Source organism: Leptonychotes weddellii, unplaced genomic scaffold, assembly GCF_054177405.1.
Source record: "Leptonychotes weddellii isolate Sample4059 unplaced genomic scaffold, ASM5417740v2 HiC_scaffold_2943, whole genome shotgun sequence".
Lineage (NCBI taxonomy): Eukaryota > Metazoa > Chordata > Mammalia > Carnivora > Phocidae > Leptonychotes > Leptonychotes weddellii.
The window spans coordinates 1878-13016 of record NW_027889673.1 but is presented as its reverse complement, the minus strand read 5'-3'; the positions used below and the strand labels follow the sequence as shown (position 1 = coordinate 13016).

The 11139-nt window shown below is 40.7% G+C and overlaps 1 protein-coding gene across 1 annotated transcript; it reads right to left on the bottom strand.

The window, feature by feature from the left end:
- Nucleotides 1-1319: 1319 nt before the first annotated feature.
- LOC102727188 (protein only RNase P catalytic subunit) lies at nucleotides 1320-6194 on the bottom strand (the record flags this gene model as incomplete). Its single annotated transcript, XM_081810582.1, has 3 exons — nucleotides 1320-1631; nucleotides 3095-3290; nucleotides 6046-6194. Coding segments are annotated over 3 exons (477 nt in total), but the record flags the coding sequence as incomplete, so codon positions are not given.
- Between the last annotated feature and the right edge of the window lie 4945 nt (nucleotides 6195-11139).

Below are 11139 nucleotides of genomic sequence, written 5' to 3'. Positions count from 1 at the left end.
TTTTTAAAGATTTTATTTATTTATTTGAGACAGAGAGAATGAGAGAGAGAGAGAGAGCACATGAGAGGGGGGAGGGTCAGAGGGAGAAGCAGGCTCCCTGCCGAGCAGAGAGCCCGATGCGGGACTCGATCCAGGGACTCCAGGATCATGACCTGAGCCGAAGGCAGTCGCTTAACCAACTGAGCCACCCAGGCGCCCAGATGATTACCTTTTTAATGTTAATATTTTTTGATATGTTGTTGTAAATACATCCATTTCAAGTATTTAGTGTGATAAATTTTGACTAATATACATATACACCTAAGTTAGCATCATCCAGATCAATATATAGAACTTTCTATCATCCTCCAGAAAGTTCTCTTGTGCCCTTGCCTCAGGAAACTACTATTGTGATTTTTATCACCACAGATTGATTTGGCCTATTCTTTTTTTTTCTTTTTTTAAAGATTTTATTTATTTGAGAGAGAGAGACAGTGAGAGAGGGAACACAAGCAGGGGGAGTGGGAGAGGGAGAAGCAGGCCTCCCGCAGAGAAGGGAGCCCGATGCGGGGCTTGATCCCAGGACCCTGGGATTATGACCTGAGCCGAAGGCAGACACTTAACGACTGAGCCACTCAGGCGCCCCTGGCCTATTCTTGAATATTAAACCATACAGTATGTATGTATGATTAAGTAAAGAACATCAAGTACTGGGACATGAATATTTCCAGTTAAAATCAAGGTCCAGTGAGGTGTATGATGGCTGGCAAGCAGGTAAAACAGAGGAAAATATGAAAAGTTATGACTTGTTAAACTAAGTCAAACTTGATTAAATGAAAAAAAAAATCTGTATCCTTTAAAAAGCTCTCATATACTGAGTGATGGAATTAATAGTGTTCACAAACTATTGAACCAACTTGAAAAAGCCATTGTAGAATGAAGAACAAATGACCACAGGCTAAAGAGAATGAACTGCTCCTTTTCCTCCAACCCAAATCATTGGATGGTAAGTAAGAGTCGCTAATAAGCTTCTGATACCTTGGCCAGTTTATCACAGAGAACATTAAGTGATTCAGTGTGAGCAGGAGATAATCTGTACAGGATGAGATGATATTGGAAATGGGAGAAGGGGTTTAGCAACAACATGAGCAGCCTGGGCCTAGATGCATTGATTCTGCTATTGGGGGACCTGGAAGGTGAGGTCAGGAGTAGCAAAATGGATATCAGAAGCACTTGTTGCCCAAGTAAGTGGAGTAGCCGGCCCACCAGCAGAAACGTAGGCTTCACTCTGCCTTGAGTTCCCCAAGTCTGGATAAGTCTCCAAAAACAAATGCAACTGGTTATGAAAAGATTTTATATTTTATTTCATTAAAAAAAGTCAATCTGTTGACATGCAAACCAACTGGACCAAACAGGACAGAGTGTATCACGCAGGAGCACTGCTAAACAAGCATCAACTGAAGTGCTCTGACGCCAACCAGAAGGGCACCCCAACACAAGTTTAGCATGGGGGAGAGTCTTCACGTCTTTCGGCGAAGGCAAAGCCATTTGGTTGGCACTTCATAAGAGTATCTTTCCACCGTGTTTTCATCATATGGTATGTGCCATGAGTCTCCAGTTGTTTGTACCACTGTGTCATAACAGGGCATATGCTGTTGAATTAAAAAGGGAACCAAACATTGAGAATAACACTAAGGGGTTACCTGGCCATTTCCCTTTCTTTTCTGACAATTTCTCAGCTTGCTTCAGGAGCATTCTCTCTTACTTAACAATGGATTTTCAGAGAGCAGCTAGCTCTGTGAAGATGAACCCTAGAATAAGGGGTCCCTTTTTTTGGGGTGGCTTCGTTTTTAAGGTTAAAGATTCTCTATAGTATTACATTTATAGGCGATAGCATCTCTTTACTTGCCTTTATCAGCTTTGTATGGGAGAGAAAGATTTCATATATTCAAAAGTAGAGAAACAGTATAATGAACTCCCAGGTACGACCCAGCTTCAACAATTACCAACACATGGCTAATTTTATTTCATCCATACTACCCCCCATGATTATTGTGAAGCAAATCTCAGATATTATATCACTTCTTCTGTAATATTCAATATGTACCTTTAAAAGATAAGATCCATTTTATAAATAAAAGTTCAATACTATTATTACACTTAAGAGTTAATAATTCCTTATCATCAGATATCTACTATTCACATTTCCCCAATTATTACATGTGCATACACGTATTTTTACAGTTGATTTCTTTGAACAGGAGTTGAAATTAGGTTATGACTGAATTATCTCTTAATTTTATTTTTTAAATTTAATTTTATGATGTTACATTAATTACCATACATTACATCATTAGTTTTTGATGTAGTGTTCCATGATTCATTGTTTGTGTATAACACCCAGTGCTCCATTCAGTACGTGCCCTCTTTAATACCTATCACCAGGCTAACCTATCTCTTAATTTTAAATAGTGCTTTACTTTTCATCTCTATTCTCGTAATTTTTTGTTGTTGAGAAAACCAAGCCAGTTGTCCCATATTGTTTCCCAAGTCTTGATTTTTTTGTATAGATCTGTTGTTTTGTATGTTTTTTGACCATTGGACTGTATTTACCATTGACTAGTGTATTTTTCCATAATAACTCGCCTTTGGATTTTCTCCCTTTGCTTTCACACAAGAGACATTCCTTGTATTTGCAGGAATCTAAACTAGAATCAAAGGAGAACTCAGTTGAGACCATGCTGCAGAAGCGGATTAACAGGAAAAAGGAGTTGCTTAGCAGAAATATGATGAACCATAAAGGATAAGGAATTTTCAGCTATCGCAAATAAATAGGAAAATAAAAAATATGTATGAAAATAAAAAACAAGTTATAATCAGTGACATAATTGAAGTCACAATTGATGACATCTCAGATGTTTTCACTATGTCAATTAATATGGGGCTGGTCTATGAAAACTTTTGCCCTGGCCGACTTTCTGTTTCCAGGAACTGGCTAATTCCAAATACCAACCTACAGCTGAGAAAAATAAAGCATTTAAAACCTCCAACTAGTAGCAACATTCTTTGACTGTGCCACACTCTGTTGACATTATGTAGAGAACAAATAACATACCTGAAAGGTTATTTTTGATCCTGCAACCCTATTAATAATTGCTAGCTGATGTCCCTGCTGCCACTTAAAGAAGAGGCGCTGGGTCTTGGCATCACGTAGACAGGCCTTGTGGTCCCGCATCAGATCTTTTGTGATAAATTTGCAGTGGTTCCCCGAGTGCAGTGTGGCATACAGAAGGAACGGATCATCCTCTGAGCTGAGCCAGGCAGAAGAAAGAATACAATCACACACAGCCCCAAGGAGGCAGAGGATAGCATTCGTTACCACGCTTTTTACTTCTTATTCTACTTTCCTCAGAGGAGCTCTGCATGCTTTTTTTTTTTTTAAGATCTTATTTATTGAGAGATAGAGAGAACACAAGCTGGCGGAGGGGCAAAGGGAGAGGGACAAGCAGACTCCCCGCTGAGCAGGGCGCCCCACGCGGGAGTCGATCCCAGGACCCTGGGATCATGATCTGAGCTGAAGGCAGATGCTTAACCGACTGAGCCACCCAGACGCCCCAGTGCTCTCATTCTTAAGTGACATGATCCCAGTGATGCTTATAAACCAACCACCTCCAAGTCTTTTGGTAGTAGACAGCACTATCTAGAATACAAATGGAAAGCTAAGGGGAAGGGAATGCAAATAAATGCTCAACTTGGCTCAGTTGGGTTCTTCCACTAAAATGGAAAATTCTAACAATAATTCCCTCTTCACATTCAAAAGTTGGTTCTCTGTGTGCCCCGGGTGTTGTTCCTATTGGCCTTATCCACCACGGAGCACACCCTTCCCCCCCACCCCCACTCAAACTCGAAAAATGTTCATAATATTAATAGGACAGGATGACACTTCCTTTTGGAAGCTACCAAAAATAATGGGCTGCCTCAAAGCTAAAATTGGTATCTCAAAGCAGCTTCTGGGAAGTCACCCAGATCCGCAACAGAAGGCATCACCTGCTTTGAGAAGAGCCACTGACTCAGAGTCTCCAACGGACCCTCAGCTTCAGCACTCAGCACTGGAGGAGGTATGCTGTAAGAACAGCAGGGGCCACCTTGGCTCAGGACACTCGGACCGCAGCATGGGATAGGTCTTATGCCTTGATCCAAATGACCCAAAGTGGGACCATTTGATGTTTATTTTATACTAAACTATTTCAAATGAAATGATAAATGACTGGAATATATCTGCCTTAAAAATCTTCAAGAAAAAGAGAGAGGAAAAGAAAAAAATAGGGGGCTATATGGAACAAGATGAGAAAAATGATGGTAATCGTTGGAGCTGAGTGACAGTTACATGGGGATTCACTATACTATTCTCTGTAGTATATGTTTGAAAGGATTTCTTTGGCACATTTGTGGAACATAGAATTAATGTTAAAAACTTAAATATTCAAATCCAAAGCCTCAGAAGGTCACTTTAAAGTCCCAAACCAAGCATGAGACCAATTTCCATCCGGCTTTTTGGTTTTACCATCACATTTCTCCAATTCCTCCACCTAAGGAAAAGAACAGTAATGATGACAGCACTACAAACGTGCTTTTCATGTACTTGGTGCCCTGCCACAGTTTTATATGTATTATTTACACGTATTCTCTCATTTAATCTTCACAATAATCCGTTGGGGGTTACATATGAAAAAGACACAGAGAAGGGAAACACCTTCCCGGATAGGAAGTGGCAGGCCCATGTCTGAATCTGGGTAGACTAATTAAAGACTGTGCTCCTCATGTCTACCCACTGTTGCCTAAAGTGAGTGTGTGCAGAGCATTATTGTTGTCTTCTACTCTTAGAGATAGAGAAGTAACCCTTTCCGGGAATACATAAAAGGACTTAGCTAAAGAAAAAAGGGATTGGTTTGGGATCTGAATGAGGGGTTAGCCTCCTGCTCCATGCACTGAGAGCCATTTTACCTTTTTAGGAATAAATAATTTGGGGAATACTGACAAATCCTGAAGCTATCACATTCAACATAACGAAACCTAGACCTGGGGCTGAGGGTACACACATTATCCACACAAAGTTGGAAATAAACTTTTGTCAGCATAAATCATATGTAAAACTAAGTGTATTTTACAACTTTACATGTACTGTTGAGGATCTGTGCCCCTCTGGAGTAGATGCTTTCTTCTTTATGGACACTGTACCATTTGTTTTCCATGCTCCTTTGGCTTCCTGAGAAGTTGTCGCTCATAGCAACATTCCCTTTATAGTTAGAATAAAATCCAGGTTCCTTGCTTGCCTACCAGAGCCCACAAGGTCTTCTTTACTGTGGTCCCTGCCTTCTCTCTGACCTCAGAACCTAGTACTTTTCTTCTTGCTGCTATAGCTCATCTGCACTGGTTTGCTTGCTTTCTTCAAACATGCCAAACACATTCCTGCTTCATAGCTTTTTGAACATTTGCTGTTCCCTCTGCTTGATATGTTTTTCCATCCACCCTCTCATTTTCTCAAATGACTCCTTCTCCTTGTATCTGCCCTCTCCCAAAGGCTATTCCTGACCACCCCATCCGCTATCTTCTGACCTACCCCCTACCTAATCCTTTTTTACCTATTTACTCTGCTTTATTGTCTTCTTAGCATTGATCACTGCCTGGACTTACATTACATTTTTATTTGTTTACCTGTTTATTTTAAGTCCCAAGAAGGGAGGGACTTGATGAACAACTGCGGTTTCCCAAGAACACAGAAGGTGCTCATATATGTATAATATTTGTTAAATGATCTATGTAGGACCTAATGGCATGCATTATGTGTACTCATCTCACTTCTGACTTTATCTTCCTCCTAGTTCTCCTTTATCCTGATTTCCTCATCTATTTAAATTTATCCTGCTGTAGGAAGTAGATTTTTGTCAGCTGCCTCAAATCTTTTTTTGGATTCATACGCATGCACTTTAAAAATGGCAAAAATAGGTACCTAGCAAGCAGATGACTTGGGCCGAGTGTAATTCACCTAGTACCTTTAGTACTTACATGTTGTCAGCAAAGAAGCACCTGGCTTGCTTTTGCACCTTTTTCATCTCATCCTTTCTCCACCTCAAGCGCTGTGTTAGCATGTGCTTTCGGCCCAGGACCAGCAGCTGCACGTTCCGCTTGGCTAGTTGAGAGACCACATCCAAGAGCTAGAAAACACAAAGCCAGTCCCCAAGAGGGCCAAGGGAAGAATCGCAAGTAAATGGAATGGTTCTTCCAACTGGTAGTCTCAATGGTAAAACACTCTTTTCTGGTAACGGGTGAAAAAACATTCCTTAAAATAATTTTCCATCTTAAAAAAGAAGAAGATAGCAGGAGGGGAAGAATGAAGGAGGGGAATCGGAGGGCGAGACAAACCATGAGAGACGATGGACTCTGAAAAACAAACTGAGGGTTCTAGAGGGGAGGGGGGTGGGGGATGGGTTAGCCTGGTGATGGGTATTAAAGAGGGCACGTTCTGCATGGAGCACTGGGTGTTATGCACAAACAATGAATCATGGAACACTACATCAAAAACTAATGATGTAATGTATGGTGATTAACATAACAATAAAAAATTAAAAAAAATAATTTTCCATCTTTGTAAGCCTGGAAGAAAATGTTTTCTTATTACAAATAAATGTCTACCACCTTCCTACTAGTTAGGCTATATTTCACTGGGTCTGGGGGGGGAGGGGTCTAAGCATAGACAAGATGAGTGGTTTTTATTTTTTTTTTTTAAAGATTTTATTTATTTATTTGACAGAGAGAGACACAGCGAGAAAGGGAACACGAGCAGGGGGAGTGGGAGAGGGAGAAGCAGGCTCCCACTGAGCAGGGAGCCCAATGCAGGGCTCGATCCCAGGACCCTGGGACCATGACCTGAGCTGAAGGCAGACGCTTAACAACTGAGCCACCCAGCTGCCCCAAGACAAGTTGTTTTTAAAGTGTGTTCCACAGAGTCCACTGGGATAGAGAGAGGGAGGTTCAACGAGGATGGGTTTTAGTACCCACCCTGTTTTAACCAAAACAGCTCAGCTTTTGTATATTTATATATTGGTATTCTGCATAAGTTTCCATTTGAATAAAGGGTTCTACTTTTTTTTTTTTTTTTTACAGTTTGTATACGGCTGGATTAGATAGCATCTTTTCAGCCAACTTTTCCATGTCATGATTCTGCTGAGACTGCTACCTTTCACTGAAATCCTTTTTTCCACTCAAAGATCTGTCAATTTCTATTCCCTAGTCTCCTTTTCAGTGAATTCACTCCCATTTTCTCTACTTCCCACCCATCTTCTGTGCACATGACCGCCTCTCAAAAGTCTGGATTTTTAGCAAATCTAGTACCTTGGTAAGCTTGCCTACATTCAACCTTTCATAAGGAGAAGTTTATAGATTACTTTTATCGACAACTTACTAAACTAAGCTATAAATGGATATTACTAAGTAAAATAAAAGTTAATGAAAAATTAAATTATATAATACTGTATCAGAAATATAGAAGTTCTTTATAACAGTTGCTGAGCCTATGAAAATCAGGAGTTGAAAGTCACTGAATAAATCATTAATTTTCTTGAGTCTTGGTTGGAAAAGGCACTAATTTTATTATTTCTACTTATTTATTTTAAAATATTTTACTTATTTATGTGACAGAGAGAGAGCACAAGCAGGGGTAGCAGCAGAGGGAGAGGGAGAAGCAGGCTCCCCACTGAGCAGGGAGCCCAATATGGGGCTCAATCCCAGGACTCCGGGACCATGACCTGAGCTGAAGGCAGATGCTTAACAGACTTGAGCCACCCAGGCGCCCCTAAAAAGGCACTGATTTTAATCTAGCTTCTCTTTACTCATAATTTCTTCCCATGTAGATTTTTAGGATATTTAAAATTCTTTAATCAATAAAACTTCATTTATTTGGTCAGTTGTCAAATATTGCTATTGCACCTCTTATGTATAATATCTGTGTAGACTTTCTAACAGTCTAAGAATGAATTTAGTAAGGGCCAAATTTTTAATATTACTGCTTAATGCTTTGGATTTATATCATCCATCCTACTCTATTACTAATCTTATTATTTTAGGAAACTGCAGTTGGTTTTATTATCCCTAATTAGTAGTTCTAGAATTAAGACAGAATGGACACAACTTGTCCACTGAATGTGTGCTCATACATAAGCAGAAAAGTATACCAAGACCTGTGTAAGGCCTCTAAACCCAAAGCCTTACAACCAGTAAAATATAATTCTTTCCTTCAAAGCTAGGAATAAAGGCTTCTGTGTTCATTCAACAGTTATTTCCCAGGTCTCACTATGTATAAGGCACATGGTAGGTATCTCAGCCTACAAAATTTTAAAAGACATGGCCCCTGGGGCGCCTGGGTGGCTTAGTTGGTTGAGCATCTGCCTTTGGCTCAGGTCATGATCTCAGGGTCCAGGGATCAAGCCCCATATCAGTTCCCTGCTCAGCAGGAAGTCTGCTTCTCCCTCTCCCTCTGTCTCCCCCCGCCCTTGCGTGTGTACTCGTGCGCTCTCTCTCTCTTTTTTTATTTAAAAGATTTTATTTATTTATTTGACAGAGAGAGACACAGTGAGAGAGGGAACACAAGCAGAGGGAGTGGGAGAGGGAGAAGCAGGCCTCCCGCAGAGCAGGGAGCCCAATGCAGGGCTTGATCCCAGGACCCTGGGATCATGACCTGAGCCAAAGGCAGACACTTAACGACTGAGACACCCAGGCGCCCCTCTCTTTTGCATAAATAAATAAAATCTCCAAAAAAAAAGACCTGGTCCCTGTCTTTAGTGAGGGAGTGCCTATCAAGGCTAGGAAAATATATATGCTGGCTCTACATTTGTTAGGTGGTTAATAAATATTTTCTGATTAGCTGAAGAATATACTCAGTCAAAAAAGTTGCTCATTATTGAAAACTTAAAAAATATAGACCAGAAGAAAGACAAAGAAGAAACCACTCATACCTTACCACCCAAAGACTGTTAACATGTATCTACCAGTAGTTTTATTCCATACATTTTTATATAATCTTTTAAGCCATCATTTTAAAAGTTAGGCTAGTAATCAAAAAGCAAACATCTACACTGTAAGAAAGTTTGGCTGATCGATTCAAATACCTCAAAAGACAATGAGAGGTGCATCTCCTTCAGAATGCACTTATAACATTCCTTTCTTTCTTTCTTTCTTTTTTAGGATTTTATTTATTTATTTGAGAGAGGGAAAGCATGAGCAGGGGGAGGGGGAGGGACATAGGGAGAGACGGGAAGGGACAAGCAGACTCCCGCAGAGCAGATCCCGCTGCAGGGCTCCATGCAGGGCTGGATCCCAGGACCTGAGATCATGACCTGAGAGGAAGTCAGAGGCTTAACTGCTTAGCCGACTGTGCCACCCAGGCACCCCTATAACATTCCTTTCCTAAAGCTATGCTGAGGTTACAGATTATTTTCTGTGAGCCCAATTACAAATGTCAACTCAATTCATTAAGAGGAATAATAATTACTTTTAAATTTTCCATATGAATTGCCACCAAGTTAAAGATACAAAAAAAAATTCAAACAAAAACATTTTTTGATACTGATTGCTTAAATTTTCATGCAACTGGGAAGACATGGCTTAAAGAAAAACACAATTGGGTCTTCAGAGCTATATGCTGGTTTAGATAAACAGCCTTGAGTTTCCTAATATTAAGTTAAAAACAGGGGCCCAGAGAAGAACAGCAAAGATTAGCTTGAACTGCTCTGGGGCACCATCTTCTGGCTTAGAGGTCTCTAGTAGCCCAGCTCTCTCTCTCTGAAACAACGCAAACAAAGGAGAAAAAGCGAAAGGCACAGGAAAGAAAGATATGTATACAGAATAAAGGCACTGGCCTGAAACTCTGTAACAGTCTAGCTATGAGCCAACTTCCTCTGGGGTAAATTCCAGGGCTGGATCCAGTGGGCTGGGTCAGAGTCAGAGGTATACTCAGAACAGTAAAGAAAAAGAAAATTTACCTTAACTCTACGTTAGATCAAAAATAAAACTGGGAGGGATTTCCACTTTTAGGAAGATGGGAGTAGGTCTACTTTTTCCTATCTCTGCCACTAAGTACAACTAAAACCCCTAGACGTTATATAAGACAAACACAGAAAGACTTTGAAAGTCTGATGTTTCCAAAAATCAAAATGTTTTCAAACACATTTAAAATATAAAATAATAGCATAGGGGTGCCTAGCTGGCTGAGTCGGTGGAGCATGCGACTCTTGATCTTGGGGTTGCAAATTTGAGCTCCAAATGTGGAGATTGCTTAAAAATAAAATTTAAAAAAAACAGCATAAAATGAGATTTATGCCTATTTTCCACACAAAGGAAAAAAAATTCAGAAATTAAGAAAAGACTGTGAAAGGTAGAGAGAAAAAAGTCTGGCTAGGGACCTGGGGGCATGAAGAATGACATGGCAGTGAGTTCTTTTTGCCTCATACATCCTAGACTTGGAGCTGAAGAAGCCGGAAACCCAGAAATGCCAAAGACAAAAAGAGGCCAACAAAGGCCTGTTTTCTCTAGCCAAAGGACTAGAAAGAGGCCATCTGGTAATACAGAAAACTTGTTACAATGATGACACCAGCAGACAGTGATATTGTGTGTGTGTGTGTATGTGTGTGTATACATATACATACATACATATATATATGCATGTAGTATCCAAAGTCCCAGGTGCCCCTAATCTTAACATTTCAATAATAACATGAAACATAAAGGTGTTTTTTTTTTTAAGATTTTATTTATTCATTTGAGAGAGAGAGAGAGCACAAGCAAGGGGAGAGGCAGAGGGAGAGGGAGAAGCAGGCTCCCCACTGAGCAGAGAGCCCCGATGCGGGACTCAATCCCAGGACCAGGAGATCATCACCTGAGCTGAAGGCAGACGCTCAACCATCCGAGCCACCCAGGTCCCCCCAAATATAAAGGGCTTTAGTACACCAATTAAAAGAGGCCGGTAGATGGGGCGCTTGGGTGGCTCAGTTGGTTAAACGTCTGCCTTCAGTTCAGGTCATGATCCCAGGGTCCTGGGATCAAGTTCCGCGTCGGGCTCTCTGCTCAGTGGGGAGCCTGCTTCTCCCTCTCCCTCTTGCTCTGCCT